The sequence below is a fragment of the Strigops habroptila genome, chromosome 8, assembly GCF_004027225.2.
Source record: "Strigops habroptila isolate Jane chromosome 8, bStrHab1.2.pri, whole genome shotgun sequence".
In the NCBI taxonomy this organism is placed as follows: Eukaryota; Metazoa; Chordata; class Aves; order Psittaciformes; family Psittacidae; genus Strigops; species Strigops habroptila.
Window position 1 is genome coordinate 56368649 of NC_044284.2, and position 27935 is coordinate 56396583.

The 27935-nt window shown below is 42.4% G+C and overlaps 1 protein-coding gene across 2 annotated transcripts in view; it reads right to left on the bottom strand.

The window, feature by feature from the left end:
• RAB3B (RAB3B, member RAS oncogene family) overlaps positions 1–27935 on the bottom strand; it is a 59617-nt gene extending 31682 nt beyond the window's left edge. The window contains exons 1-3 of one of the 2 annotated variants that reach the window (XM_030496010.1): positions 27800–27907; positions 22989–23069; positions 16369–16596 (exon numbers count right to left, since the gene is read on the bottom strand). In XM_030496010.1, the coding sequence (XP_030351870.1) occupies positions 16369–16596; positions 22989–23009 (249 nt within the window). In that variant the 5' untranslated portion in view covers positions 23010–23069; positions 27800–27907. Of the gene's footprint in view, positions 1–16368; positions 16597–22988; positions 23070–27799 lie in introns of both variants that reach the window. The other variant, XM_030496011.1, reaches the window with a different exon arrangement.

The following is a 27935-nucleotide window of genomic DNA, read 5'->3' on the forward strand; positions in this document are numbered from 1 at the left end:
AAACCAGCACTGGGTTACTCTGTTCCGCCACAAAGCATGGCTGCTAAAGGCTGCTACTACCCAGGAGCTGGAGGTTTTCACACACCTCAACATGGAGGTACAAAGCTGTGAGCCTCCAAACTCCATACTACTGCCAGGTTAGCAGGCGTTTATGTTTGTTTGGTTCAGGGTTTTTTACATCTACCAGTGTTACCCATTTCCTGAGGCCAAGAAATATAACTGGATATATTCAGCGTCTTCATTTGTACTGACAGAAGAATCTGTTGTCAAGCTGCAATCACAATAATGTGTCTCCTCCCGTTCATCAAGGAGTAACCACTGAGAAAAAATTCAACAGTCCAACACATTTTTCCCTGTGCTTTTCATGCATGTCATACAAACATTATATATCAGAAGTATAAGAAATTGAAACAGTCATTTAGACAGGCTGGATTGATTCTCATTAGCATACCCTCATGTCAGTAATCAAAAATCAACCAACTTAAATCAAATCAATGTGTTCAGTTAAAATGTATACCATATGCTGGCTGAAACGTATACCATGAAATGTATAGACTGCTGCTGTAGAAAGCTTCTAACAGCAACATTGGGTCAATTTCCATTAAAATCCTAAGAAAATCTTTATATAACTATTTTCAACCAGCCTTGTGTGGCTCCAAAGGGTCCATTAACTGACTTGCTGCAATTGGTCATTAGTAACACATCACAACACATGCTGTCTCTGTTGGGTCCAATCAAGGGTTAAAGACAAGAGTTCACTCTCTGATCAAACGGGACCTCTGAGAAATCATGATTCACAAGATGTATCCGGAGCCTCAGCTTCAGCAGCATTTGCAAGATTTATATGATGGTATTTAGAGTCATCATTTTACCCAGTTAAACATCTGGCTGCTGTCAAATTTCCAAGGTATGCCGAGCTGGAATGCACCTGCTTACAATACCAACTACTTCTGAACAGCATTTGTATTACAAGAACGCTCAGGACCCTTCATCATGAAGCCAGTGCAGAAAGGTAACTCAGACTGGCTCTTGGAGGTGCTTCTGGCCAGGAGGATCAGCACTGAGCACCCACAGCCACAGGGCTGCAGGAACCACCACACCAACCAGCACTAGGGCTCCCTTCTCCCTGCTAGACCGTCTGATTTGTGTTCCCAGAAGGCACTTGACACACAGCCCTTCACAGATCTGTGCTTGGTTTTTACCTCACAGTTTAGCTGCAGAATCAATATCAAGCATAAGATTACACACCACCAGTGTGCTCATGCATCCTGAGGGACTAGGTGAGAGCTGAGCCACCCTATAGTTCAGCCACTCACTCAGCCTCTGCTGCAATTGCTCACAAAACCAGCTGTGGAGGACTGTCTGAAGTTGGCTGGGAAGTGGACATACAGTCCATTTTTATATTAGCCCCATTTCAGTTCTCTTAATGGCCCTGTTCTAAATTTCAAACAGCAGGAAACCTTTGCTTGCCTCTCCACTTCAATTTTTCACTCGATGAGATGACTTGTTTTTCTCCCAACCGATCACTGTCATATGCCTAACTAAATGTGTCAAGCAGACAGTATTATAAGAGATTGATAAATGCTAAACCTCTAAGAGGCTTAGGAATGAGAAGCATAATCGAGTGTCACTGCCAGAGGCAGAAGAGTTGTTTAGGAATTCTGATATGCACCAATTCAGCAGATACTCATTTTTATGCTAGTTTACCAGAAACAGGCAGCTTCAGGAAACAGAAATGCTTCTCTGCCTCTGGGCTAATTCACCATGGGGTAGAGGAATCAGCATGGGGTAGAGAAATCACCATGCCATCTCAGACCAGCAGCTGAAGTGTTTCAGCATCTGGTCCTGAGCAGTACAAGCTTCTGATCCAAACAGCAATCAGAAATGGATGTTTCTGGAATAGACACAAAACTGCAGTGAAGGACAATTACGTAAAACCTTACCATCAGGGGAAATATCTTCCTAACTTAGAAGCCAATCACCAATAAACCAGCTTGTGGTGGACCTCTTTTTCAGTGCTGTTTCATGTGTAACTGAAACACTGAAACCTCTCCTCCTCCTCCCTTGCCTGAAGGGCCAAACATGAAGAATCAGACGAATTCCACATACTTTTCATGACATGATATTCTCAATTTAAAACTTTTTCTTAGCCTAATAGGTGTAATTTAAAAGACCTTGTGCCTCCCTCAGTGGTAACACTGTACGCTGTCACTACGAGATGGTCTTTGATCGTTCTTGGCTAGGAGCCTTAGGAAATCCACTGTCATCACACACACATCAGACCAGTTATCTCATATCCCACTGGCTGATACATTTGCAGTCAAACTATCTGTCATCACTGCCTGCCTCTCCCTTTCAATGGTAACCAAGGAGTTATGGCAGAAAGACTAAACCGATGGGGTTTGGTCCCTCATCCAGAAGGAGCCTGAGGCTGGAGACCGAGCCCCGGGATGGGCTCACTTTGGTGTCTACCACTGCTGGCAGCAGCGCCAGCTCCTGGGGCTGCTCTTCTTTGGTATTTCTGTCCATAGAACACTGTGCACAGGCTTCAAGAGCCAGAAACTCTTCTCCTGCACTCTTCTCATCCAGGCAGAAGTACGTTTTGCACTAAGTAGCTGGTTAGACAGCCCCTCTTCATTACTTTCCTATTGAGTTCTTACTGGCCGCCTGCAGGTAAATCCAGCCTGTATTTCATCTATAAATGTGAAGCATTATTTCTTGTTTATTTTCATACTGGCCTTGACTGCAGTATTTCATACACAGGTACATGCTCTGCCACCAATCTGTAAACTGACTTCCTATAGAAATCTGTCGAAAGGTCTTCCTCACAACATCAGAAAGGCACCTGAGCACAGCAATACAGATAACCTGATGGAGGCATTCACTTTGCTGTCCTGATCTAGTTAACCAGCAATCACATTACCTTGCTTTTTCAATACCTCTGGGCTCACGTCAATTCACTTTGGTCTCTCTGAACCTGACACTATTGTATTCGCTGCTGTAAGATGCTCTCCAAAATAGTTTGATTTTACAAAGGGCTGAACATCTTGAACTCCCATTTCAACAGTGGAAACATACCTTCAGTCAAAACACATCTAGACTCAGTGATCACTGCAGCACTATTAATCAGCAGTTAGATGCAGGTTTCCAGTGAACCGTCAGGTTTGAGACAGGATAAAGTAGTCAACAAGTATATCAGTTATCCGTCAAACCTGATCTGCCATATTTGTTAAAGCCAAAACATGCATACACATAAAAGCATGATGCACTGATAAACTAATAGCAAATGACTTCCTTGTGGCTTCCACAAGGAAAACATCTCTTTCCTTTAGCCACTGTTTGCACTCTTCCCACTACACCTATAGGAAGCTTCAATAGCACCATCAAATCTGCATGCATTTAACTTCAAAACCACTGCTTTCTGAAAGCTAAATGTTTCATGTTAACAAAAGAATTCTTAAGACATACTGACTTCCATGACTCCCTGCTATTTTCAAACTTCAGTTCTCTCCCATAGACAATCAAGGAAAAAAGTAACCTCTAATTAGGTTGATAGTCTTCTGTTCATTTTGCAAAAGCAGAGCTGGAAAACTGAATTATGAGTTGAAAAGGCAGAAAGCACGCTGCCGTTCATTTTAGTCACTTCCAAGCAATTTGGTTTGAATCTGCTGAAGGCAAATTCCAGTGTAAAGTACAAAAGCTCAAGATCATCTAGTTACTAAGATGAATGCCTGTTAAATCTTCAGTTGGGACTATTGCCTTCATTTATAAAAACACAATTTCTGCTCCAACAACAGAATTAGCATAAGTGCCCTTACAGTCTCGCTCACAGGATCTGCCAGCTACATCTTCTTTCTTATTTCAATCAGAGATTGACGTCAGCAGCATTCACAACCTTTTGAGAACTCATTCTCCAGTTTCTACTTAATTTGATGTCTCAGAACATTTATATGACTCACAAAATTTGGTGTTTGAAGCTTCAGGGCACAAAGATGGAAAGAAATCCAAAGGGAAAAAAAGATTGCGTTTAATATAGTAAAATAATAGTAAAGAAAAAGAGACCGAGAAAATACAGTCAGGTGCTATTTTTGGCAAGGGCTGTGCACTAAAAGAAGCACGTTTTTTCTCTTTCATCACTCAGTAAGACAAAGAAACACAATTTTCTGTTCCATTCATTACGAGTAATGAATGAAGAGGTCGGTCATAAAAGCAATGTTAAATGTATAGGATTTTGCAGCAACCTGCAGGAGTTGAGCAAGACTTTGGGACCACCAAAGCATCAAACCTCCCAGCAGAGAATGTTTCTTGACACAGAACACACACATCTGCTTCTCTAGAGTCAGAAGTCCCTGCTGGAAACAGCTCCAAATTGCAAGTCCAAATGCAAAATGCAATCTGTGCTGTGCAGAAGTGCAAAACTTGAGAAGAGCTCATTTCTAAGGAGTAGAAGGTTGGGTGTAATCACTGATACCAATACAGATCTCATTCCTGCAAACCCCTGTCCCTTCCTCTGCAGATACACAGGCGCTCTACATCCTCTGGATGAAGGGAAGAAGACAATGGAGATGGGGAGATGCATTCCTGATTGCACCTCACAGGGAGACAATCTACTGCAATGCTTCCACTCTGGCAGATGGTGGTCTCTAGTTCCAAACCAGGGTCTGTGCAAGTCCCCTCTGGTTAAAAACAAACTGAAAAGAGAACACCAGTTATACAAATCCCTCAAGCCTTGACACACTGTCAAGTTAACACTCTTACTGTTATTAATCAAGAATTTAATAGATGAGACCTTTAAATTAATGAGTCTTGGGAATCTTTTCATTAAAAAGAGCCAATGAGTCATGACTGAAAAAGTCACTCAGCATCTCCCTTTGTTCAAAATAGTCTCTCAAATACCTTATTGAGCAGATAGGGTTTAGCACAACACACAGGACTCACCTGTGGCATGAGGGCAATTAAATCTTTACCAGTTTTATTTTATATCCGTAAAATAAGTAGGCAAATTAGGAATGAAAAAGCTCCTGCTTCTCAGATTTCCTAGTAACAGTCCCAGAGTAGTTAGCAAATACGATAGCCTGGATTTATTCTCACTTTCCTTCATGAAAAATATATTAAGAAAAGAAATCAATGCTGTAATATTTCTGACATGTAGACTACAGTTAGAAAAAAAGAGAAAAGGCCACATTGCACGGCTTCTGACATTATAACCAGTAAAACAAATACCACCTCTTCTCTGCCTTTGTATTGGGTGATTAAAACCAGGCTTTTATCACCTAAAAATTAGGTGATTAAAACCAGACTTTAAAAAAAAAATAGTCTGGGTTTTTTTTATCATCAAACTGACTGCCCTGTCTCACACTCGTAGGGTAACATAATCTTCTGCGTTTGGAGGCCACATTCTCAGGCAGGATAAACGGCTGCCATTCCAGGAGCTTTACAACTCTAAAGATTCCAGCTGAAGTCGAAGGGATGCATAAGTTTGATGCTTTCAGTACCACAGCAAATAAACACCTTGTGTCCAGTTAGTGGAAAATAAAGCTATTCGTTTCCTTCTCTTTAAGCACTTCGATTTCATAAATGGTATGGCAGGTGTCCTCAACAAGGTTAGTTGTTAGCAACATCAGGTTTTGACATCCAACTGGAGCTACTGTGCTGCTTCCTGGTCTCCCAGGCATGAGGAGAGGGTTTCCACAGCCTGCACTGCAGATAGGAGAACTGACATATGACTTAGATCCAACGACACAGTGATGCAAAGATGCTGCTGTGTCTAAGTAACAGCCAGATTCTGCAAGTACCACTGATTCAGGTGAAATTTCCTGTTAAAATAGTAACTAGTTGGAAGACAAAGACCATTTCCAGAGTGAGGTGAAAGATTATTCTAATCACAGTTTTGTCATGACAATGTCATGGACGACTGTTGCTGAAATTGCTCCTTTTGGATTTCTTTCAGTCTCTTGATAGAATAAGTAGCTCCGATGCATATTTACATCAGAGTTTTATCAGGAAATCTGAAATTATGTCCAAGACTTCAGAATGATGGCCACAGCTTTGAATATGCTACTGTGGAGTGTACTTGCAACTCAGAACAGTAGCAAGTGTACCACAGAGGCAGAACTTTACGCAGATTCTTCCCTTGGAAGAGTTCACTTTTACAGTAATAAATCAATAATGAGCGTGAGTGAAGGGAAATGATTAATTTTACACATCCAACCCCCTAAGAATCAAGAGAGACCAAGCAGTTCTCACAGATTTACCTGATTTAATATCTTTGCAGTAGCGACTTTTCCTGCATGCTATTTTTAAGATAAAGGGCAGTCTTGTAAAAGAGGAGGTCCATTTTAGCTGGGATAAGGAGCCTTAAACAGGTATGCGTTTTCAGCTGTCACATAATTTAGAGCAACAGTTGGAATGAGCATCAGGATAGAAATACTGTTCATCTGGAGCCCTAAGTTCCTATAATCAGCCAACACATTCAAGTCCCTTCTGTGCTTTACACCATGTCTCACACTTTGGAAAACAACCTTGGGGGGGGGTGTTGATGAGAAAGGACATATAAAAACAGGCTGAAGAGCTTTGCTAAATACTTTCCTCACCTAAGGAAGCACTAAGCCCAGAAACCAACCACCTCACTGGAATCCACATGGTGTTTGTGCAGGCTGACACTTCTGCAACAGCAGTTCCATCCCTGCAGAATCCAGCTCTCCTTGGGCTTGCTGCTTAGGGCTGCTCCTTGCTGCTTGCAAGCCAGCATTTGAGAGTACTGCTTCTTTGGTGTTGCTTTCCACTGTAATTAACATAATCATTAAAGGCCCTGGGTGGTTTTTTGTTGTTGTTTTTAATTTCATCATCCTGCTCTGGTTCTACTCTAGATTTGTGCCAGGTTTAACTCCACTCACTCACTTTAGGGCACGTGAGCACTATGCAGTAGAATTTTTCACTCAGGCCCCCATTTATCAGAGACAGAGCTAGCTCCAGAAGCGGAGATTGGGATTGGAAGTGGGAGAAAAAACTCAATGCCCAATGGCATTTCAACTTCATACCTTGAATTGTCACTTAAGTGTCTGTCTTTAATGGCTGCACACAGCCAAAACTTGCTCTCTGGCAATCTGCTTCCACAGCCCTTCAAGCAGCTAGTTCTGAAAAAGCACAACATTCTCAACAACACATGACACAAGCTTGTGCTTTGGGCACCTTAGAAGTAACATGGGAATAAACCAGACGCATGGCAGGACTGAAGCTAGCACTTTGTGTTCATCCCTTAGGAACAAACCCTGCCGTGCTGCACTGCAGTGGAGAGGCAGTTTGCAGTAGTTAGAGAAAGGAAGTTTAATCATCACTTCTGACCCCTAACTAGCTCTTTCCTTGTTTCCCAATCCTCAGTTGCTTTCCATTTAGACAGCTACACCTCTACAATGGGAGCAGATAGCAAGCTGAAAAGAATTCCAGCTGAAGAAGGGGCTGCCACCATTAACTGAAGTCGGTAACAAGAACAGAATACAGAGTGTCTCTTTAGAAACTGCACACACATACACATAAACATCGTGTTGTTACTCCATGCAATCAACTGATGCACCAGCATACTCTATTATAATTCTCCTCTAAAAAGGAAACAAGTAAATGAACTTCCTCTATTTTTCCCAGCACTTCTTGGTCACTCCTACACACAACTCCACTATTTCAAATCCTGTTACGACAGTACTCTGTGAGAACTATCCTTACAGTTAATACACAAGTGTTCACAAAAGTGCTGTCCACTTTCACCAAGAGCAAGCCAGGGTGCATAACACAGAGCCAAGAGAGAATTATAGGAAAAGTGGTATAGCCTTACAGAAATGTGGACAACATGAAGCTAAAGTGCACAGCAAGGAAGCAATTTAGTATTTGGTGGTAATTCCAGTGGGAATGCATTTTTTAGCCTTTCAGGACAGTTTCAGAGTTAAAAACCAAATAAATCCAAACCACATTTGATGGGAGTTATTTCTATCTTTTCCCTCAAAATAAAAAGAGACCTGCAGTCCTTGGTAATGGACTTTCCATGGACTTATCAAAGCTGACTCATGCCAGTCTACCACAATTCAGCACTCGGAGCACTTGCTTCCATTCAGAAGTGGAAGGGCTCAGTGCCCGCTGGCAGCCGAGCGGGATGCAGTTTCCATGGCACTCGAACACTCAGCAGCTCCAGCACCGCCACAGTGTTAGCACCGATGTAGGGACCAAAGGAGAGGATGCAGCAGGTGGATCTTTGAATAAGCGCATGCAAAGGGAAAAACAGCATCAGGGTGAATATCCTGCCTAGTAAACATGCTATGGACGGATCCCCTGTATGTTCCATTTTATCACTCTGGCTACAAGAAAAGCAGAGAGACGGTAACATTTGATAGATATCGGTAGCATATGCGCACACACAGATCTATGCACGCTGCTCTCTCTCCATGACTTTACCCTCTAGCACTGGTACAGATGTCTCTATCAGTTCGTCAGAGCATCTTGCCAGCCAGAATCTGGCTGAGAGAATACCATCATTGAGCCTTCTCTAAGTAATACACAAAGTTTAATCACTTGACTCATACCATACAAAGTCATTTCAGTTAATAAAGCACAGCAGCTCATAACACAGTGCATTTACCTGCTCCACATACACCTGCTCCTCCAAGTTTCAAACATTCTTGCCACCTCCTGCTTCAGTTTCTAACATAAATCAGTAGGAAAGCAGTGAGTATCTAACATATGATTAGCAAAGAAAGCAATATGAAGCAGAATTGGCAAAACTAGAGGACTTTTCAAACAAGATGAAAGTGCACAGCAGAAGAACAAGGTAAAACACTTGGGACTGGCAGCTCCATTTGGAAGGAGGAACATCGTAAAAGCAAAGCAAAGCCTGGACTGACACAGAGCACAGAAGAATGCACTAGGATGCCTAGGATGCTCTTTCAGGCTGCAGTGGCCACTGACTATAAAACGCAAGGTGCTAAGCTGCTGTTGAATGATATATCTATCCCCAAATAGGATTTACATGTTTCCCACTTTGCCACTCACTAATATTTGCTGGGCAAACAGAACAGCTCACCAGAAATCTAGGCGGAGATCACTGTCTCTTGTTAAACATTACGTTGTTCTGCAGATGGGAGAACCTAACCAGCAAGCCATAGGCCTCCCAGCTCTCCACACTGCAGGAGCATACTGCATTTTTGTCCAGTTTTTGGTGCTTCTCACCAGTTTCCTTCTGTCAGCACCATACACATATGCAGAGTCCAACACTGCTGCCCCCTAACACAACTACACCCAGCAGTTGGGTGTATCTCTGAGCACCCTATGGTTGCACACTGTAGTTACACTGCAGATTCAGCAAAATTGCACTGCCATAACCAGGTAGTGGGGACCTGGTAATTAAAAAGGAAAAAAACCCAAACCAAACCAAAACACAACAAACCACAAATGATTTTATGTTGTGGACAGGAAATAATGTCACCATTTCCCCTGTGCTGAAAGGATCATAGAATCATAGAATCAACTAGGTCGGAAAAGACCTTTAAGATCATCAAGTCCAACCATTACCCCACCAAGACCACCACTAAACCATGTCACTGAGGGCCTCATCACTCATTTGCCTTTCTAACAAATCAAAAAGTGCTTCAGGGCTACTCATAAGACCTTCCCTCCATAGGACTGAAAATAGCCTTGCTGATAGAAATACAGCAAGTCAGTGCTCAACATCGGGGAGCTCACTTTATGGTGTTTAATGAATCAGGATGATGTTAAATAGCTAGACAACAGAAAATAAATTACAAAGTACCTACAGCTAAACTCCTGGGTGCTCCAGTTGTGCTACAGGGTACAATTTCTCACATCTGAAAAAGAGTTTTTATGGCCTTGGATTCCTGTTTTTATCTCTAAAATCGGCCATTCAGCCTACTCATAAGTGTTGCAGAAATATGATACTGCACTAGTTATAACATGTGAATAAGCTCAAAGTTATATTTTCTCGTTCGACAAAAACTTATGACACAGTTTAAGTATGTGCTCACTTGAGACAAATACTATGAGAACTCATAAATTCCACCTACTGTATTATCTTGTAAATGATCACAGTGTAAACAAGTGTATTTAAATATAGAATATATCTGTCATAATGCAGAAGATAAAACTGCAAAAGAAAGTCATAGTGAGGGTGATTCTGATAAGACATGGACAACAGGAAAATGTTTTGAGGAACATGAGTCTAAGACATTATGTAAAAAGATTACAAAATATCTGTTCTGAATTTCTGCTATAAAAAGCATTAAATGCGAAATGTCAGGAGGCCAGAAACCCATTTGTCCCTTCAAAGCTTAACTGCCTCACTATATCAGCAGAAGAATTTCCCTTGAGATTTCCCACATACAGCTTCTCCTCTACAGGAGAGTCAGGTAACATTGGCCCATTTTCTCTAGAAAAGCCCCAGACCTTTGAACTACCAGCAGCATTGAATCAGCTAACACAAACACACTCAACCCTGCTCCTGGATACAGCCTGGTGCCTCTGCATGCAATAGTGTAACTTTTTTCATTTTATTAGGAAAAAATCTTCACTACGATGGGGGACACACACACACAGGCACAGGGTGCCCAGAGAAGCTGTGGCTGCCCCATCCCTGGCAGTGTTCCAGGCCAGGTTGGACACAGGGGCTTGGAGCAACCTGCTCTAGTGGAAGGTGTCCCTGCCCATGGCAGGGGTTGGAACTGGATGAGCTTTAAGGTTCCTTCCAACACAAACCAGTCTAGGATTCTATGAAATGCTTCATATACCTAGTAACTCTACAAAGATGTAGCACAGAAAGAGATATTATAATGAGATAACAATGGAATTGAGATGATTAGCTATAAACAGAAATAAACCTTCCACATCAAGTGCTCAACTGCAAACACAGCAATGCCCTGCTCAGCAAGCTCTGGCTGTTAAATATATTTAACAGTGCGTGAGAACCTGTTAACCCAGGTTCTTATTTGTAAGATTTTATTTCTCTCCCTTGTATCACACTTGCAACTCTAATCTTAAAGACCATTCAGAGTGGCATAAGCACCAAGTTCTTCCCAAAGCAGTAGTATCGTTACTTGAGATATAATCAACACCGTGGAATTGAGTTACAGATGCTGCTACAGTATGTCTTCTCTGGTCAAATATTCTGCATTGTGTTTTAACATCAGGAGTAGTGCTTTACACATCCACTCACCCCAGAACGATTTTCATTCCTGGGACCCAGTAAGTCCTTAATGCTCCAAATAAGGTGTAATCCTTGCCTCTCTACAGGGAGCAACCTGTTCTTTTCATTATCATGACTTTTCTGGTTTAGATCTTTGTCTAAACAGCAAATCAGAGGATTTCACAGCAGCTGTGAATCTACTGAGCACAATCGGGCCCACTGGATCTTTAGAGACATCCGTTGCTATTGCATCTATATATTAAATTACAGAACTCTTACTATCTCTTTTTTTAGAAACAAGTTTTGTGTAAGCATTCAAGTTTAAAGTCAGGGTTTATAAAGAACTTAGCAAAAACATGATGGGAATGGGATGCCAGGGGAATAGATGATTCTCTCATCTGAAATGCATAATTAGCTTTTGGTTAAGTGTGCAATTAACATTAAAATTTACAATCAAGTATGATGATGTTCTAATTTTACCTCCTTTAAATGAAAAAATAATCTTAGTTACCAGTGTTGTTACTCTGAATCCCTTTCCTATGAGGCAAGCTGCACAGTAACATCCTGTTATCTGGGTGACAACGGATACAAAGAGCCTTTAAAAACACTGCCTATTTGCCTTCTGGACAGCTACACAGCTTGGGTTTTAATGTGGTTTGGACTTTTTCTGGTTAGTAATGGTGAATGCCACTGAGCATAATTAGCAGTTGTCATATTCCTGTTTGTAAAGATCCTTCCCACAAAAACAGAGCGATGTTGCTTTGCATCCTCTTCCCAGCTGTGCCTGAAAGCTGTAACATGCGGTTCAGACATCCACTACAGCTAATCACAAACTCCTCCAGGTTTCAGCAGTTCAGCCAGGGGAACATTTTATTAATGGGAAAGAAAAAGCTGTACTTATTCTAGCAGTTTAAATCTGAGAAGCAGCATCTTAAAAGAAAAATATTGCAGTTTAAATATGCTGTCTCCACCCGAACATCACATCCTGTTTGCCTTTTAACCTGAAGTTAAATTTAACCTCTATTTGCCTTTAAAAAAGGGGGTTGAAAGTAGTTTCAACTGTAACATCAGCTGCCAAGCCCTGCATTTAGTTATGTTTATTATTAATCAAATGTATGCTTATGTGTATGTGCAACAAAAATGAGACTCCATTGTGTAGGGTGCTATACTAAAGTATAATGGAAGTGTAATGAAATTCCTCACACAAAGCACGTACTGTGTGGTGTGCAAAGTGTGGTGGTATGCAAGTGGTTTGGGTTAAACACTGCCAATGATTTTCCATCAGCAACTTTGTGTTACTAGCCAAAAAGGTCATGGAATTAACTTAAACTGGGCAAGCATGAAGGACCAGAGCTTGCCCCTCAGCAGTTAACCTCAACGCTATGTAGCTCAAGTGTTCTGCGGTTATTCCCACCATTATTACTTACCACCACCAGACACACAAATACACAGAAGGAGGAAAGAGAAAAAGAAATCTCACATTGCTCCCACCTAAAACCCAAATCACTTTTATTCATTCACCCTGCTTCCACCTGGATGTGGACGAAGTGGCCTTCTCTAGCTGCTAGGCAACCTGAACACTGCATTGAGTGTTAACCATGTGCATTTGCTAAAAATATAATAATGCTACCTTTGAGATTTATGTATAATAAAAAAACATACCTAGCTGAAAATACAATAGCTTTCCTTCAGTAATCAGTGATTAGTAATTCCAGGAATATAAAATTGTTGGTCAAGAAAGAAATAATCAACATGTATACCCCAAATGCAGAGAGATATTATAAACTGGCTCCTTACAAACATATGAAAGTATTATTACAGATGACAGTGGCATAAAAGAATTCTAATCAAAAAATTACATTTATGTTCCTATTAGAATATCTACATAATAGGTAAATATATTTACATAAGTAATGTGTAAATTACCAAACCTCATCCAACTACAAAATGAACTTTCTCAGCAAAGGTCACTTATTCTGTTTACCATACCCAAACAAGACAGAAAAGACTTGAAATAAAAACAGTCAACTAATCTTGGAGTTCTTTAAAGAAAAAATACAACTACAGAACATTATTTTACATAAATCCTCTCCAGACCATTTTACCATTTTGCTCTATCATTCTAAAACCACCGTGAATATCTTTGCCATGCTCCATTCCTCTCAAACTCAAGAGATACTCAAGTCTTTTCAAAGCAGATAATTTTCCAGGCTGCAAGGTCACTAGTACACCTGATTGGACTCTTATTAAAATATCAATTTTGGGTGATTGAGGTGTTAATGTCAAAGCAAGGGGCCCCCTAACAACATCAAAATGAAATGAAGCAGAACTCTTTTTTGATCATTACATTTGACAGCTTGTCAAATCCTGATTCACAAACCAGACTTCGTCAAACTCAGCACAAGCACAATAGCTGGATCTCTAGCTTAAAAACACTCACCAGTTTCTACTGGAGATATTAACCACAAGACAGGCCAGAAAGACACTTACTGACACAACAACATGCTGTTAGTCTTTACATGCAGCCACTTGGTACTTGAAAAGCTGTGAATTTTTCTTAGCTTTAAGAAAACCAAAGTTGCTCTTTGCAGCTGAGGTCCTGCACCCAAATATTCTGCTCTTTTGTTCAACACAGGCAAAATTCAATGCAGAAAGCCCCACTGATCTCTCTGGATCACAACACAGCAGTAGTAATTTCCTTCCCACCTTGAGACTGCAGGACACAAAACAAGGTTATTTATGCAGAGCCCTTGAGCACCTCCAGTGTGCCACAGCTGCACACACTTAAGAGCTCCACAAGCACCCATGAACTGAAAGAGACCTGGCTCCATGGAGCAGAGAACATTAGAAGTTCCTAGAAGTGCTCCTCTCTGGATTTTATAAAGACATTTGAAGTGGTTAATTTAAACACTTGCACCTTTTCCTTCATCACTTAGTTTCACATTAGTTTCGTACTAAACCTGATTCAGGTAAGACTTAACATCAAGCTTAGGGAGAGCATAATTAAAAGAACCAAAAAGTCAACATAACGGGGAAGTTGTAAGTCAAAGCAAAGCGTTCAATGGAGCCGCAGGGTCCCACACTCACAGAAACTCCATAGCAGCTGGAAATCATGTTTAAAAGCAATTGGAAGACAGGTTGGTAAGGAAACTCTTGTTCCTGCTCACAAGAACACATAGTTTTGATATGCTAATTGCTCCCACTCCTACTACATGTACCCCAAAGAATACATTGACATTACAAGTTTAGTCTCATGATAGGCAGGAGGTAAACAAGTTCAAATACTGTGGGGTTTATGGCGGTACACACTTCATGGTTTTATTAAGGTCCTTAAATCATGACTCACATCAGGGATCCATGCAAGGAGCACAGAAAGAGAGATAAAAAGAACACCAGTCACTCTGGAAAATGTCAAATATCTACATGAATCTTTTATTGAAAATGAATTTTAAATCAACAGTGTTGTTGGTAACTCCAATGTTACAGTTCCTCTAGATAGCACCGTCCGAGGAATCCACCTGACATCTCTTTTCATAAGTAGTTTAAGGCTATTAAAGCCTTTTCTCCCCCAAAGCCTTCAAACATTTAATTAAGATTATTGCTTAATTCATTTTAATCCCAGTATCTTTGCAAAAAACCCAACTATGTCATGGTGCTTTCTGCCTTGCTTTTATGCAACTTGCTAGAAAACGTCATGTTCCAAGATTAAGGAGGACAAACTGGGTGGAAATCATCTTTAGTTGCTTATTTAGAAGGCCTGAAGTACAAACATCTTTTATTCCCTAAACCCTAAATTAAATCAACCAGTTTCATGTCAGATTATCTACATTAGTTTCAATGCCAAAATTCTGCAACATAAAAAGGATCTTTGAGTAAATATTTTGTTGTATCTTGTATCTGGCAATACAGATCTGAAATGAATCATATTGCTGCAGTAAAAAAAAAGTTCCTAATTTTAGATTCTCAGTAATTTATTGTGACTATTCAAGAGCATCACAATAAATTAATACTATAATATTCTATTTCAATGTAATAATTAAAGATTAATTACATATCAAGTGTATCTAGATCAATTAGAAGACTATGCTCTTAGCTAGGGTAGGATTTGGGTAGAAATGCCCTACAGTTTCAACTCATCCTCAAGACTGAACCTTAAGCTTAACCTGTGGGAGAAACCACTAAATAGGCAGCTACTTCGAGTTAGTAAGCTCACTCCTTTGAAATTGTTTAAGCAAATATTAGCTTCATATCTTCTGTTTGAGATCTTTTCTTTTTATGCAAAACAGAAGAGAAGAATCTCTGTAACTGGAATTCCAGCTGGAGCCCCATGATACTTTAAAACACAGCAAACTGAGAATAGGTTTTTTAAACACACTGAGTAATTTACTGAGGCACAGAGAGTTTAAGCACCATCAGGATAAATTGCATTTTCATTGCAGGGTTTAAGTCATCTGCCAATAAGTAGAATAAAAGAAAACACTTGCTTTCCACAAAAAGGAACATCACGAGCTACTGACAATTGCTTGGCCTTGGTCTGCCACTCTGCAGCTCACGAATATTCCTTTTCTTGAAACTAGGCTGGGATGCTGTAATTCAAAAAGGCTGAAAGGCTTCCATGCCGAGGGTGTTTGAGCAGAGGGAGACTCCACCTTACCTGCACAAGTTCTCTTCCCATTTCATTTACCAAGAAGTCACGTCAGCAGAGATGGTTTGAAGCACACCTCTGTCTTCCCCCTGAGGAATCCTGGATGGACGGAGTGCACTGGCTTGGCACTGCTGAGCAGGTAGAAGAGTTACAACTATCTTATTCAGACGACATAAGCTGATAGTAGAAGCTATGCATAGAGTTCACTCACTGAGTGCTCACTGTATTTCTTCACCCACTAGTGCTCACTCAGAAAGTGCTACTGAAGGACTCCAGACCTGCTTTGGGTTTGTTGCAGTTTAATAGTACACTGACTCCTGAGAATGTAGAGCAGCTGCCTAAGAGCAGATCAGGAATCCCACCAGTTGAGCGAGACAGCAACACAAAGAGAACTCATTCAGCTATACTGCAGGGATACAAATGATACACAGCCACGTAAAACTTACAAACAATCAAAATCTATATTAATCCAAAAAGCTACTTCCAAACAAGATTTTTTTACCATCATATCTTTGCTGGGATTAATATAAACACTGGCACTTACCCAGATCTGCAGCTTCACCCGCTTGTCATTCCTATAAACTGTTTTCACTTTGAAGTCAATTCCTACTGTGCTAACAAAGGCTGGTGTGAAAGTGTCATCGGCGTATCTGAAGAGGAAGGATGTTTTACCCACGCTGCTGTTGCCAATGATGAGGAGTTTGAACATGTAATCAAAATTTTGATCTGAAGTGTCTTTCTGCCTGTATCTGGCATCTGTTACTGAAGCCATCTAAGAAAATGACAAACATTGAAAAAGAACAGATTTAAGAGCAGAGCAGCATTTATTTTCCTTAACTGTGTACCATATGTTTAGCTTCTCTCCTTTCCAATATCATCACCACTATATCTGCTGAATATAGAGGAACACACCTTGAAATCTTCTTTTAAATCCTGGCTTTAAATTTCTATTATCCACTTGTTCTGGTAAGATTTCCAAACCCAAGAAACAAACCTGTTGCACCACTTTGTGTTTAAAAGAACAACGGACAGTAGATTGTTCAAATACTAGTGGGGAAACAGCATTCCTTACTTCTGTGGCAGGGTGCCACGTCTGTTGCTCCAATAAATTGGAGTACTGGAACCAAGAACTAAAATCTTTGACAGTGCATCCAATTATGCAACTCAATAAGAAGCCTCCAAGGCAGGTAAACCTAAAAAATTCCATTTATGACTACTAGGGAAAAAAATTTGTATTTCCAACACAGGCACCACCACTATTTTATCCTTAGAAAAGTTGTGTCCTCAACATTTATGGAAGGAAAAAAAGCAAGCAATGGGAGAAGATGAAACACCAAGAATTTCAGCTGAAAACTTTGAGCCCATCCAACACCTACCTACTCTCAAGACTGCACTTAAAATAAACAGTACCTGCATAAAACATGAGGGCTCAGTGGGGCTGCAGGCAGCTTTTGGAACAGGTAAATTATCTCTTTTTACTATGGGGACATAAGAGTTGGGGATGTTAGCGGTGTGGGCACAGGGGAAGATGCAGCCTCAGAGATCCCTGCTCCTCTTGTGACCCCAAATTGCATTCAGAAATCAAAACACTGTGGAATCTGTAGTATCAAGACACTTAGAACTCAATAAGCAGCCCTGGATGCTTTAATGTATGCAGCTTAGACACTCTGTGGGAGAAGGCAGGGTCCTGACTTTTCATCTTTGTACCGAGCAGAAGAAAACTACACAGACCAAATTACTAAAGAGAGTAGAAAAAGGAAACTTTACATTTTAACAGATATACCACACTTTTAATATCTAATGCTGCTTCCGAATCTACCCCACATCAAACAAGCAAAGGTCTCAGCTCCTCATAATCAGTCATGAGGCTGGCAAACTGCAGCAATGACAGCACAGGTCTGATTAGCAGCTACTCATCCAAACTAGACATCTACTTGTGTGCAGTGTCAGAAAGCACTGAGTGGAGACCAAAGCCTCTCCTTCCCCTGGCAACCAAAGAAACAAGTTAATTTTCCTCTCAACTCATTCATGGGCACCTTTGGGAACAAAACTCCCACCAATACCTACTCTCATGATGTGCCCAAACACTTTCCTTCTTAGCAAGTCTCACCCGCACACAGGACTTCACTCACTCACTGAAAGCAAACCAAACAGCTCAAAACTCATTGTAGTTAAACAGTTATTAACCAAAATGCTGACCAAAGGCAATTTAAATAGGGATGCCAATTTGACTTCAATTCCCAGCAGAGGGGAAACAAACCAAAACCAAGCCAGCTTAACCTTCAGTAAAGTATGCACGATGGTTTATCTCTGATTAAACATGTGCAGCTTTCTCACACAGAAGAGGGCTGGTGCAGCAGGCCCGTTGTTCACAGCTTGTAATAACAAGGACAGTTTCTGAAGAACTTTATGAGTAGCTCAATAGGCAACAGCTGCACTGACTGCAGTAAAACCTTCCCACAAGTGATTCTGTAGGATACAACACATTTCTGATCCACACTCTTGTGAACTTGAGCTGCTATTCAGTAAGACTACAGACCTTGCAAACACTCCAGAAAAGACAAGTACAGATTTTCTTCTCACCAGTGTATCAGAAAAGAGCTCTTCTACCCACGTTTTGTGGTTCATAACAGGAATTTCTAAAATGAAGAATTCAACATCCAACTGACTTACACACACACTCAGGCCAATGCACTCACTGCCTCAGTGGAAATGTTGGAAATCTCAGCTGTAAAAATCATGAATCCAGATTGTTAGTTTGATCTGTAACATCACCGAGCTAGAAGACAGTAAGAAGTTATCTAGTTGAGTATGTGTATCCTCCTCATACACATACTTAACTTCCACAAATGCCATTGAGAACATACATGCACTTGCTGAAGAAGAAAAAAAGAACAATAAAAGAAATCTCTACTTCTCCATTCCACTCACAGAGGCTTGAAAAAGTGAGATGCCCTCATCACTTGAAGCCTGGCCATTTAAAGATTCAGAGGCAGACCTTTCACAAAGAAGTATTCCACTAATCACACCAGAATCAATACCTTCTTTCTACCCCTGCCTTCACAGGATCCATCCACACACTCCAAGCTGATCTTTTAAATGAAACACTGCTGCTTCTATTAACCCCCCTAGATTGCTATAATCAAGAGTGTACCTGGCTACAAACGTGACTTTCAGGTGTCACTTACAAAAGCAATTGCAGAACGTGGCCAGCTCGAGCAGCTTTGTCAGAACCACAATGCAGAAAATGAGATCAAGTAATACTTGCACAGAACGAGGGGCTGTTGTCATAGAAGCACAACACTCGCTGCCCTGTGCATGTCACTGCACTGGCTTAAAGATGCTCCAGGTCAGCTCCTTGAATCATTAGAGGCAGCATCAGAGCATAGAAATGGCAAAGGAAATTCCATGCCCTTGCTTAAATTTGACTTTTCCCTTTCCTCTTCTCTGGTCAGTAGAGGGAAACTGAAAGGACTTCAGCACTAATTACTGATTACTCCCCCGACTGCAGCTCTTTACTGAAGCTGTACTCCACCAGCATTTGGGCTGAAAGCACTCACAGGGCTGCCACTGAATGTGTGCTTGAATCCTGAAGCCAGGAACCAGCAGACCTTTCTCCCAGTTCTCCCCTCCTTTCCCCACTTATTGTCCCAAGTGACTTGTTCTCCAGGTGCTCCCTGGTTACACCAGTCCCAAGGACCACACAGAGAACAGAGAGATCCCAGTTATAAATAAACCCTCCTACAACTTCTCCTGTTTTGCATGTTTTTAAAGTGGGTTCAGCTCCTGATCCAGCACAGCTGAGGGGACCAAGCAGTGGGAAGCGATGGCAGTTGCTATGCTACTGAGAGAAAGGTCCACAAAACCACATCTCCTGCAGGCCCTCGGGACCTGGTACAGATTCAGCAGCACAGGGAAAAGGTGACAACACGCTGGTGTCGGGCAGCCTCTGTCCACCTCCTCACAACAGGTCTGGCAGCCATCGCTCCCAGGGGATTTTATTCCCTCCTTGGTGAAAGGATGTTTTGCTGGCAGTGTAACCCCCTCCTCTCTGGGTACAGAGCTACGTGCAGCATGACTCCAAATACAGTAGCACCTCTGCTTTATTACTAGGACATGCAGACTAAGTAGGGGTTGTTGAAGAATCAGAGAATCCCAGACTGGTTTGAGTTGGAAGGGACCTTAAAGCTCATCCAGTTCCAACCCCCTGCCACGGGCAGGGACACCTTCCACTAGAGCAGGTTGCTCCAAGCCCCTGTGTCCAACCTGGCCTTGAACACTGCCAGGGATGGGGCAGCCACAGCTTCTCTGGGCACCCTGTGCCAGCGCCTCAGCACCCTCACAGGGAAGAACTTCTGCCTAATGTCTAATCTCAATCTCCCCTCTGGCAGGTTAAAGCCATTCCCCTTGTCCTGTCCCTACAGGTCCTTGTCCAAAGCCCCTCTCCAGATTTCTTGTTAGCATCTTTAGACACTGGAAGCTGCTCTAAGGTCTCCCCTGAAGGAGCCTTCTCTTCTCCAGGCTGACCCAGCCCAGCTCTCTCAGCCTGTCTCCAGAGCAGAGCTGCTCCAGCCCTCACAGCATCTTGTGGCCTCCTTTGGACTCACTCGATCAAGTCCACATCCTTCTCATGTTGGGGGGCCCAGAGATGGCACACAGGGTGCAAAAGAGAGGTTCGTGACTGTTTCCATTTTGACTGCCTTGGAATAATCCTCAAGAAAATACCTATACAGAAAAAGATTTAGCTACATTACAGAAAACCCATTACAGGGGACAATAAAAAGCTGCCAATCACACTGTCCTTGAGAGCACTTCAGCATGAGACCTTGCTTCATTCAGTTCTTTGCTTGGGTAGCTCACTTCTTTGTAGCTAAGAGCATACTAATACTGACAAGCTGCTTTCTCCATATGCTTTAGCAATGGGAAGAAGGTCTCAAACACATCCACTTCCAACTAGTTTTGTGAGAATAGGCACTTATGTAGCTATGAGATATTTTATTATTTCCCTACTAAGGAAAAAGCCTGCAGTGGGAGCTTGTCTTATTACAGTGAAACCACTTAGGAGAACGATGTTACGGATGCTCTACAGCAATAAAATCTTAGTCAGAGCTTATTAGCTACCAAAGAACATGTTCCTCAGTCAAGGTGGCTCTTCTACCTTTATTATCTATTTTGTTTTAATGAAGTTTAAAAACAAAAAGAAGCCTATCACCCTAAGACACCTCCATGGCAAACCAGCCTTCACTGCATCCAGTACTCACTGAAACGTGTCATATAGATGGCTCCACATAGCCGTGCTCTTCAATTTGTGACCAACATCATGGTGAAGAACCAAACTGTTTTGCAATGTGACACAAACCAAAGTGTTACTGCTCTTACAAATCAGTAGAAGTGGTCACTGCTGCCGCTATTCTGCAGTATTTATTGCCTTCAGCCAACTTCAGTGAACAGCAGCACATGAACTGTCGAAAGCTGATGATGTTGGCTAGAAATCAACTAGTGTATGTCACCATCCATTTATTTCCAGAAAAATAAAAACAAGGTTGACATCCAAATGTTGGCAGCCCTTATGGCTTTGGCTACAAGCTAACGGAAGGCTGCTGTTCTCTATCCTTTTACAGACAAGAAACAGGAAATCTGATCATTACCTTGGAAGGTAAGGCGCCTCTGTATTAGCAACTGCATGGCGCTGCTCACAGACATGGCCATTTCCACATCCTATTCTCTCTCACAACATTGCAAGGAAGAAAACTGAATTTGGAAAAGGGTCTCCTTATCTGCTGACCTCAGTTAACTGTGAAACTCAGTCACACTAATGGAACTTATACTTCCAACTATATACACCTAAACACATCTGCAATTTCAACTTGTTATGAACTTGTGTATTCTGTATATTACAAGTTCTGTGCATTTCTAACAGTGAAAACATCTTTTAATATTTGTCACTGCTTTATTTTTAAAGCCAAAATTGGAATTTATGAATATGTTTTGTGTTATGTAAGACCACTGGCAATTTAAATGTGACTGTAACTGTTTCATCATCATTCACTAGCACACACGTTTCTTTTATTAGGCAGATGAGAAGACGGGGGTGAAACCAGCCCTCTATATTTCTAAGAGTCAAAGACCTTATGACAACATGCTACTCCGGCTGGGCCCAGCTCATTTTGTGTGTGTTCAGCAGCTGAGCCTTGCTGTTTCTCCTGCCACACTATTTTACTGCCTTCCAGAGCTGTCATGTCAGATCATTCCTTTATTTCGGAGTCCAAACTTTTTTGTTATTTCCATTTTACTGTTCCTGAGTTCCAGTGCTCAAGATCAGCCAACAGAGAAAGAAGTTAATGACTAGAAGGAGTGTTAACAGCAGGCAACAAGAGAAGGGAGAGAATCACAAACACAGCTGTACCTGTTAGACTCCTGGCTATCCATAAGCACTGAGGAGTGTGGAAGGAAGAGATTACTAGATACACTCATTTGGTAAAAGCAGAAACAATGAGGCTAAATAAAGGTAGAAGTTAAAAAAAAAAACAGACAATAAAACACATAGTGCTAAAGACAATACATGGCTCTAAAGATAAACAGATCACACACGTGCCAAGGCTCTTACGGAAGCGTAGCACAGCAGCACTGCAGACAGCTCTGAAGATACTAAAAGACTGCGGAAACTAAGTTGTGGTAGGGAAGAAACAAAGAAGTAGTTAAACCAAAAGATTTCTTCATCTCTAATATTTACAGCTTAGCAGCAAACAATGCAAGATATCACTGACATGCAGCATAACTTCTTTCCAAAAGAGTTAATTCCTTGTGGGAGGGTTTCCCAAAAAATCTTCAAAAGTGCATCTACATTAACAATGTCCCAGTTCACAAATTACACATCTATGTCAATTTTCTGTTACAAAAACTCACTCCTTTATGTGCTCTGTCATCAGGAAAACTTTCTGTTTGTTTTCTTTTTTGGGAATTAAATCCTAAATCAGATTTCTGGAATTTTTTTACAGCCAATATATGCTGTCCTAAGAATAAAGCTCATAAAGGAAATAAGGCTGTGACCTCAAGGAGTCTTACACAAATGCTGTACTACAAGAGAGATTTATCAGAAGCAGAAAACATAGTATGAGCAATTAACGTAACTGCTAATAAGTATTGCAAGCAAGCAATAGTTACCAATTGAGATCTACAATCCATGAGACAGATGGAGGCTTTGCTGTGAGTATATGAGTCAAGAGAGTGGCCACGCTGTTGTACCTGCGATGTAGAAGCAAAAGGATTACAATGTTTGTGATAAAGATGGGCAATGAGAATATCATGCAAGAGACTAATGGGTGGCAGGTTAGACTGTGAACACACCGCTGTGCCAAGGTCTGAGCTTCCTTCACTGAAGGTAAAGAGGAAAGCCCTGTAGTGTACAAAGAAAAGAAATGGTGCTTGAGTTAGTGACAGGTATTAATAGCAGCTATTTGGAGCCATCAGTTTAAAATTTATTAAAGGGAGAGTATCTAGATTAATCTAAAATAAAAGTTCCAGATAAATCCTGCAAGTGGATGCAAAACCTCAGACAGGCATCATGACATGTTTCCTACAGAAAAACAGCAAAGCAGATGGAAGCAAGGAGCAGCTGAAGTACATCTGTACATCAGTGTTTTGCACAAAGCCTGGGTCAAAGTCTACTGTGCTGCAAAGGCAAACTGCAATAGGATGTGGAAATGTCTGCAACTTACAGCACATCTGTACAAAAATAACTGCCTTAAAGTAATAGTTATTCCAGATTTAGAGCAGCAAAACGTAACAGAATTTCGTCCTCTTTTCCATGGCTGATATAATCTAAAAGCCAACTTTGCCTCTGGTGCATTTCCTCTCTAGTTAAGAAGGGCACACCACCATTTGTCACCTTGACTTACATGATTGTGCCTTGTGGAGACTGCCAAAACACATGGACAAACTCAGACTTAGGTAAATAACAAGCTGCAGCCACCTATTCCAGGTCACAATTTGGATCAAACAAGGACAAATCCTTACTCACAATCCACACAATTGACAATCACCTCACTTGGCCACAAGACAGCGCCTTGCTCTTGCCCAAAGTATTGCACATTTTCAGTATCAGTTACATTTCCTCCTGTTCTCACCCCCTGACCGCTGCAACAGTTGTTCCTGTGGCAGCCCCTGGCTCGTACTTCAGTACTGTCCAGAACTTGAGTCTGAGATGTCCTCTGAATAGGTTAATTGATAGATCTAGAACAAAAATAATTCAACAGTGTGGACAGAAAGAAAATTGAGCCTATGTTTATTAGTTTAAAGATGTGAGCCCCTCATCTTGACAGCAAACACTAAAACTAAGTCCAGAAGTCTTTGCAAGACAGTGCCTGTAATGGATTTGGTCCAGAATTCACGTGCTACAAGTGAGCTCAATATATGCATGACAACTGAAGGATAAAAACCTCTAACCAATGTAGGTGACTATTTATTATTATTATTAGCTATTCAGATTTGGGAACACAGGCTTTAAAGTCTTCTAAGAACTTGCTGGGTGTGGAACTAAAGTCAAGAACCTGTGGATGTCACACTTTTCCCATCAACTCTCTAACTTTACAACTACATTTGGTTAGGCAGCAGTTAGGCTGGGACTGCTGTTAGATAGATTTCCCCTAGCCAAACATCTCTCTGTGTCTGAAGCCATGCCTCTCCCATTTCCTGCCTAACGTTCAACATCCTAAAAGTCCATTTTAGAGCCACAACAAAACTCTCAGGAAGGAGGAATTAGTCACTCTGATCTCACAATGGCAAAAAAAAATGCAAAGAAATAAGAATTCATACATTTTTTACTCTCTTCTATGAGTGTTTTCATTGCAGCTCTTTTATCATCACATAGTGCCATGCCTGTTGGCAAACACGCTACTCCAGAAGACACAGAAAAATATTTAACAGTACAAAGATCTCCCCTTCTAAAGGGGAGCCACTGAGTCCAGCTCTGTTCTCTCCCAAAAGATGCACTGAAGAAGAGATTTACATCCTCCTTATGCCCTAAAGAGCGGATGCAGAGCTATCCACAATTCCCTGAATACTCCATTGAGTTTGGGAACCCCAGGAGCCAGCCAATTTCTAGACCTACAGAACTGCCAGCTGAGGCTGACCCTGAATCCAGCCGCCAAGACCCTGAATCCTGTCTCCAGAGAACAGTGTGAGCTGAAGAGGTTGATCGCTATTACAAAACTCACTGTCACTAAAGCCCTCGCTTCCTGTTACAAACACCGCAGCGAAGGCCAAGATAACAGACTTCAGTGCCCTCCCCATTGCTCTCCAGCCTCACAGTTCTGCCTCAGCTTCTCTGAGAGCTGACTGGCAATACTGAAATACTTCTGAGTATCTACACTGAAGTAATAGTGACATAAAAGCACTCAGAGCAACACACAAGATTAGTCTAGATCTGCTATAAGATATGTGTAACCCCCTGCTGATCCTTCCCCAGCCGGAAGGCAGCACGCAGCTCCATTCTGCTTTGGGATACAGCCCTCCACGGAGAAAGCCATGATCATGCCCTCTCACAGTGGCATAAGATAAGGGTGCAATAGACAGAGTTACAGATTTTTCTGCATCACCACCTCTGAAACCTTTCATTTATCAGTAAAAACAAGCTGCTGTCCTCACCAAATCAGGTGACTGGAGGCTGGTGTGGTCTGTAAACCAGATCCACATGGAGACAGGGCCAGCTAAGAATGCCCCTGCAGCACAGAAGTAGTTAAATTTGCTGCCTCTTGTCCCCCTCCTCAAAGCAGAAAACCTGTGACGAACAAGTTAATTTCTCTGTGCTATGATGTTGTCCATGCTGCAAAGCCACCTGCTAACCAGTATTAGAACAACCACCCTTACAATTCCCATGTTTTAATCAGCTAATACTTCCAAACAGAAGTCTTATTGCTTACGTCAAAGATCAAGTACCACCATGCTGCAGTAAGCTAAGCACACCTTTACAAGAGCTTGCTAAATAATGGAGAATTTCAAGCACAAGATATATTTTCACAGCAAGAAGCACACCTGAAACTACCAGTTCATGACATTTCTCAATGTTAGCCATCGAGAACTGCCTCAGAAAAGAATGCTTCCTCAGGCTGAGCTAGTAACAGAACAGATATGGGTTTAGTGGGGAGGGTTAAGCGGATGTGAGGACCCTCCCCTGGTACTATGAGCTGCCAGCACGATGCAAGACCCCGAAATGTGTTGCTGTGACCTGCGTGTTTTGATCTGCAGCTGCATCAGATCACATGAAAATGGACATAGGAAAACTCTTTGAACTACACACCAGTCAACTAACATGACAATCACAGCTAGCATGCTAATGAATATTACATGTACTGCTTTGCTACAGCTCGATGTAGCAAGAACTACTGCTACTAAAACCTAAAGCTAGTAAGTCTTCTCAATTTGATAGTCAAAAATGTATCAGATCTGCAAAGAAGGCAGCACAGTTTTGTCAAAACTGCAAAGGGAGCTTGATTTAAAGATTGGTTTATTTGCCTCTCTTCTGACTTATAGGACAAATTGTCCTGAAGGCAGTGATCACACTAAGGTCTCCCTAAAGGCAAATACAACCACTTCCAGGACAGCAAGCACAAATAACAGGAAATAAAAGATTTTTAGTTCTACACTTACACACAGCAGCATACGGATTCGATGTTGTACCCACTATGATCCAACATCAGTGCTTCCATGATCTGGGTACAGATTCAAATACACAGATCAAGACTATAGTTCCACTGACATTTTTACCTTGGGGGAGGGAAGTAAAAAAAAACACTTAGAAGAGGAGGTTTGTTTGAACCCAGAGCTAATCCAGGCTGCTATGAAGCCTCACAAACTGTTATTAGCACAACTGAGACCGCAGCACTGGGTCAGGAGTGAGCAACAGGAACAAAGCAGGAGAGGTTGAAACCAGATTTGCCACCAAAGGAGCACTCAGAGACACGGAATAAACTTCAGAGGCCACAGTCTTACATTGGTCTCAAGCCAAGGGAAAATTCAGGTTGAGATTAACACCCACACCCTCTGTATTTTTTGGTCGGGTTAGTCTTAATTCAGGTTAGATCAACCTGATGCACTGCACACACGCACCGCTGCTCGTGCTGTAAGAAGGAGCGGACAGCATGGAGACAGCACCTGGGGAGGCAAAAAGGTGGAAACGCTTGTGCCTGTGTTAGGGATATTGCTTGCATCCCACAGCCAAACGTTACCATGCACATCGGATGACACTGCCTTGCTGCTGGCAAGCATAGAGAAAACACTGAGGGGAATACCAGTGCACGGTCTGAGAACATACGGCAAAAAGGTACAGTATAATCAAGAGAAACTGGGGTTTGTACTTTTAATGAATTAAATGAGAACGATCGATCCGTTTGGCTTTGTGCAAGGGGCTGTGGGTCCGCGTGGCTGCAGCTCTGCGGTGGCTGTGCAGCCCGGCAGCCGCAGGTCCGGCCCCTCCAGAGAGCAGCCACCGCAGCAGCGGAACCCCGCGTGTCCGGCTGCGCGTTGTGCTTTGAGCTGCTGCAACACCCCGAGAAGACAACAGCCACCCAGGGCGACGGAGCTGACTGGGGTTACACAGCAGCTGGGAAGGTCCCGGTCTCCAGCCTACCCCTGCTCAGGATAAAGGTGCAGCCGCACCGTACCCCTCTCACTGCTGACGCTCGTTTATTTAGAGATGTAACTGCTGTACCTCCTCCTCCCCACAGCTCCCGAGGCTCTGCCTTTCACACACCCCTCAGCGGCACACAGTACCCATCCCGCCCTGCCCGCCGCTCGTGGGACGACCCGTCGGGACCGAGGAGGGCGGGAAGAGTTTTTGGCCCCCCGGCGGGAACGCTGAGGTGAGGTGGGGCGAGGCGCGGTTCCCTCGCCGTTACTTTCGACGGGGAGGGCAGCGCCCCGACGGCGCGCACGGCGGCGGAGGAACCCGCACCCCTCCGCGGGGCAGCGGCTCTTACCTGAGGCGGAGGAGCGGGAGCGCCGGACAGCGCCGAGCCGAGCCGAGCCGAGCCGAGCCGAGCCGAGCCGTGCGGGTCCCTCGGCCGCTGCTCGCGTGGCGGGAGCCGCCCCCCCGCCGGCACCTGGGGCGGCCCC